General features: G+C 39.6%; 1 protein-coding gene across 11 annotated transcripts in view; it reads left to right on the forward strand.

Moving 5' to 3' along the window:
- POT1 (protection of telomeres 1) overlaps positions 1 to 4,452 on the forward strand; it is a 120,142-nt gene continuing 115,690 nt past the window's right edge. For 4 of the 11 annotated variants that reach the window (XM_081800159.1, XM_081800153.1, XM_081800161.1 and 1 more), the window contains exons 1-2: positions 1 to 205; positions 1,129 to 1,313. In XM_081800159.1, the coding sequence (XP_081656285.1) occupies positions 1,191 to 1,313 (123 nt within the window). In that variant the 5' untranslated portion in view covers positions 1 to 205; positions 1,129 to 1,190. Of the gene's footprint in view, positions 317 to 365; positions 385 to 1,128; positions 1,314 to 4,452 lie in introns of those variants that run through there. The other 7 variants (XM_081800155.1, XM_081800162.1, XM_081800163.1 and 4 more) reach the window with 5 other exon arrangements.

Consider the following 4,452-nt stretch of genomic DNA (forward strand, 5'->3'; position numbering starts at 1 on the left):
TCCGCCTCCCGCGCCTTCAGGCTGGACCGCGGGAGACTGAGCGGAGGCAGGGCTGAGGGGAGCAGCGAAAATTCCTGGTGGATACTGTACCACGGCCTCATCCTCCCCCTGGCCCGCACCATCTACCTATAATGCGAAACTTCCAGGATACCTTAGGCCTACGAACCAGCATGCATGCAGTTCGTCCTCCGCGGGCCTGGGAGCAGTAAGTTTAGCCCTAGAGACCGTGTACGCATGCGTGAGAACTGGGCCGCCGCGTGCGTGTGACGTCACGTGCGCGCCCTTCTAAACTTCCTTGTTTTTCTCTAGAGTGTGGGTGAGTGAATTTATAAGTCGGTGTGGGAGTTCGTTGCGTGGGTGTGAAGTGGTTTGGCTTGTGAACGGGTATGATAAAAAGACTGATTTAGTTTAGATCAAAATTCGGTGTAGTTATTGCAGAAAGACTCTTCATATTTGTCTTTAGCGTGAGCCTGCTGTGTTCAGTATCTTGCTTGGCGTTTTGTGAGCCTCTGCCTGGAGTTAGTTCAAGTCCCCGCCCTCACGGAGCTCAACTGGCTTGGGGAAGGCTGATGCTCACACATTAAAATTTAAGTTTTGACACTAGTGCATGTCCCACTCAAGACGTTTGAGAAATGAGATTGAGACTACAAAGCACAAGTTAGTATCAGTTCAGTAGTCCTCGAGATTGTATAGGGGCTGGAGGAAGGAGACAGCAGATATATTTTGGAGTAATAACCTTTTGGTGCCCAATTTGAGTACACACTGTTAACAACTGCTAAGGGATTAAAAAAGAAAACCAAATTTTTCAATCACCCTCCCCTTCCCCAGTAGCTTGTACATTTTAAAGCACAGTTTTGATAAAGGACATTGTCAGTGTAGTTTTCACAGATCCTAAAACTGGCTTTTAGAGGTACTCCTTTAAGTAGAAAACTAAATAGAAAAGGCTTGAGTTTCAATGTCTTAGGGGAATGCATGTATTGATCCTTGTTATAAAATTACAGAATAATCCACTCTACCCCCAAGAGTGATTACTAACCAACTTAAAGGAAAGAAAAAGCAAAAGTCAGTCAAAGAAGCTTAAAATTACGGACTACACTTTGGGTAAAACACTGGTCTTTGTGTTTTCAGCAGCAAGCTGTCAACTGCTCTAGTTGAATTTGCTTTGGACAACATTTTGAAGCAGATCTGATATGCCACTTGAATTAGTAAAAGAAGTCAATGGAGTGCCTGAAGTTGAGCTGCTAAGTGAATTAAACAAAATAGATTTCAGTTCTCTACAGCCAGGTTGTGATTATAGCAAGAAGTACATCCAGGTAAGAATTTTCATAACTCAGAATGCTTTTTTCTTCTAAAAGGAATGCTCATTTTTATGTTGAGCTTATTTGTAAGGGTTGTTTTAGGAATAGTTTTACGTGTGTCATAATGTTTTTGACTATTTGAGGCTATTATTCTTAATTATTTAGCGTTCATTTAGCAAACATTTATTGAATTCTTTTGTGATACACTGGAGTAAGTTTTGAGGGTACAAAGATGAGTGAATATGATCCTTGAACTAAAGGGGACTGAATTCTTTTGGGTTTGGACAGTTTACCTAATCTCTAATTATTATTAATAAGTTGGTATTAGAATTGTGGTATGTGAACATTTAGGAGAGAACCTTTGGTTCTGACAAGTTAGGTCAGGAAAATGGAGCTGGAACTTAAAGGATGACTGAGATTATACCTTTCATTTTGGGTATAAGCAGTCCTCATGTGCATGTTGAAGAATTTACCCTAAGAACTGTGGGAGACCCATAATAGATTTTAAGCAGGACAAAGACATTATTCACTTTGAGTTCAAATTACTCTGCCTCTTGGGTGAAGAATATATCAGAAAGGGCAAGATTAGAGGAAGGATAATTAATTAGTTAAGACATAGTTACAGTAATCTAGTTTAGAGTTGATGTTGGTCTGAACCAGGGGCAGAGGAGATGATGGGAAGGAGACAGACAAAATAGTAATAAAATAATAACAAAAGTTAACATTGAGCTCTTTCTAGGAACTAGGTAGTATTTTAAGTGCTTTACATATATCAACTCATTTAATCATCACAAAACTCTATGGATTGGGTCCTATTATTCTTTGGCTGTAAATGAGGAGACTGCATTTCCAAAAGGTTAAGTGATTGGCGTGAGATGCAGTTGATAAGTGTAGAGCTGGTGTTAGAATCTAGACATTCTGCTTTGGAACTGACAAGATAAAGAAGCAGAATCAACAGGTCTTGGAGAACGGTTAGATGAAAGAGGTAAAGAGGAGTTCAGGAAATTTCCCTGGTTTTAAGTCCTGTCAACCCTGGGAAGATAATAGGCATGCATTTAAGAAGAAAGGTAATGAGTTCAGTTTTGGATATCTTTCAGAGGTTATTAGAGGTATCCAGGTAGTAATGCCCTATAGGCAGGTAGATTTGGGGTTCTGGAGCTCAAAGGATTCCTACTCAGGGAGATTTGGGCCAAAGAATAGAATGAGATGTGTTGAAGGATGTCAGTGTTAGGAAGATAGCATGAATAAGAGATAATCCACAGGCATGGGAGAAAAACCAGGAGAGAGTGATGTCTTGTATATTTAGTAAGGTAAGTTTCAAGGAGTAGTATCAGTAACTCTTAACATAAATTGCTCTCTGGTACGCACTCTCCTAAGTGGTTTACGTATGTTCTCTATTTTAATTCTTGAAAGAACCCTGTGAATAGATGTTATTATTCCCATTTTATAGTTGGGAAAACAGATACAGGTTAAGTAATTCATCCAAGGTTAGATCCAAGATTAGCTAATAAGTGGCTGAACAGTGATTTGAATTTTCATTGTCTTTGCTGTGTTGCTGCTAAATGCTCAGGCTAAGGTCTGAAAAGATTCTGTTTGATTTAATGATCAAGAAAATATTGGTCACTTGGGAAGACTAATGTTGCTGGGTCGGCTTTTTAGTGGTTTGAGGATTGAATGTTGGGTGAGAAAGTGAAAGCAGGAAACGTCTTTCAAGGAGTATGTTGTGTGGGGCGCCTGGGTGGCTCAGTCAACCGGTTAAGCGGCTGCCTTTGGCTCAGATCATGATCCCAGAGTCCTGGGATCCAGCCCAACATCGGGCTTCCCCTCCCACTGCTCGGCAGGGAGTCTGCTTCTCCCTCTCCCTCTGCCTGCTGCCCTGCCTACTTGTGCTCTTTCTCTGTCAAATAAGTACATAAAATCTTTTTAAAAAAAGAAAAGGAGTATGTTTTGGTATTTTGATATTTTGATTATGGAAGTCATAGTCCTGAAATAGGAGTGGAAAGTTTTTTAATTTTAGCTGAGTCAGTTTTGCATTTGGTTAACAGTGATTGGCTTTTATACTACCTACAATCAACTTCACAACTGCTGCACTAAAGTGAAATAAAACAAATTCAATTTTTAAAAATTTATCTGCATTTCCTTTCCTCTTCTATTCTGCCCTCACCCTGTCCCCTTTCCTCCGAAGTACACTCATACTCAAACTCATAGGCCATATTCACAAACTTATTCCTAGAGCAGTTTAACATTCTGAAAAGGAGTGGAAGCCCTGGAGACAGGCTGGCTGGATTCAAGCACAGATCCACCATTTACTAGCTATGTAATTGGGAAAGTAATTTTATCTGCCTGTGCCTTATCTTTTCCATTTGTAAGCTAGGAATTATAATAGAACCTACTTCATAGAAATGCAATGAGGATTAAATGTAAAGTGCTTACTTAATGAATTCTAAGTATTCGGTAAGTGCTGGTTACTGTGGTCAAGATAATGATATCATTAACATGCCTTTGGACAAGGAATTTACCTAGTCTCATAGTTCTCAGTGAACATAATGTACCATAATCTCATTGAGCAGAGACAGAATTATTTTGCAATTAGTGAAGCTCAGGCTTCAAAGACTTTACTTGAACAAGCCCAAGACCATGTTAGGGGTCTTAGAAATGAATTTACATTTTCATATTTGTAAAATTTACACAAGGGGGATGTTCTAACCTAAAATGGTTAAGATTGCTGTCTCTTTCCATTTTGACTTATCCTTCCATCACATTTCCTGTCTTATCCAGTGGCATTAGAATGGCTGAGAACATTTTTGGAATATGTAGCTAAGGGGAAGTTGACTTGTGGAATAGGTTTAATGAGATGTATTTGTGTGCTTTGCAGTTACTTGCATTTATAGCCAGGATATGCCAGCTCTCCTGGTGTAGAAATGTTTTCCAGGAACATTCCCACACACTGGTTAGTATAGAAGAAAAGTATGGAGTCAGAAGTTGTACCAGGACAATGGAATATTATGCAGCCATCAAAAGGAATGAAATCTTGCCATTTGCAATGACGTGGATGGAACTGGAGGGTGTTAGGCTGAGCGAAATAAGTCAATCACAGAAAGACATGTATCATATGACCTCACTGATAAGAGGAATTCTTAATCTCAGGAAACAA

The sequence above is a fragment of the Leptonychotes weddellii genome, chromosome 12 (assembly GCF_054177405.1).
Source record: "Leptonychotes weddellii isolate Sample4059 chromosome 12, ASM5417740v2, whole genome shotgun sequence".
NCBI lineage: Eukaryota > Metazoa > Chordata > Mammalia > Carnivora > Phocidae > Leptonychotes > Leptonychotes weddellii.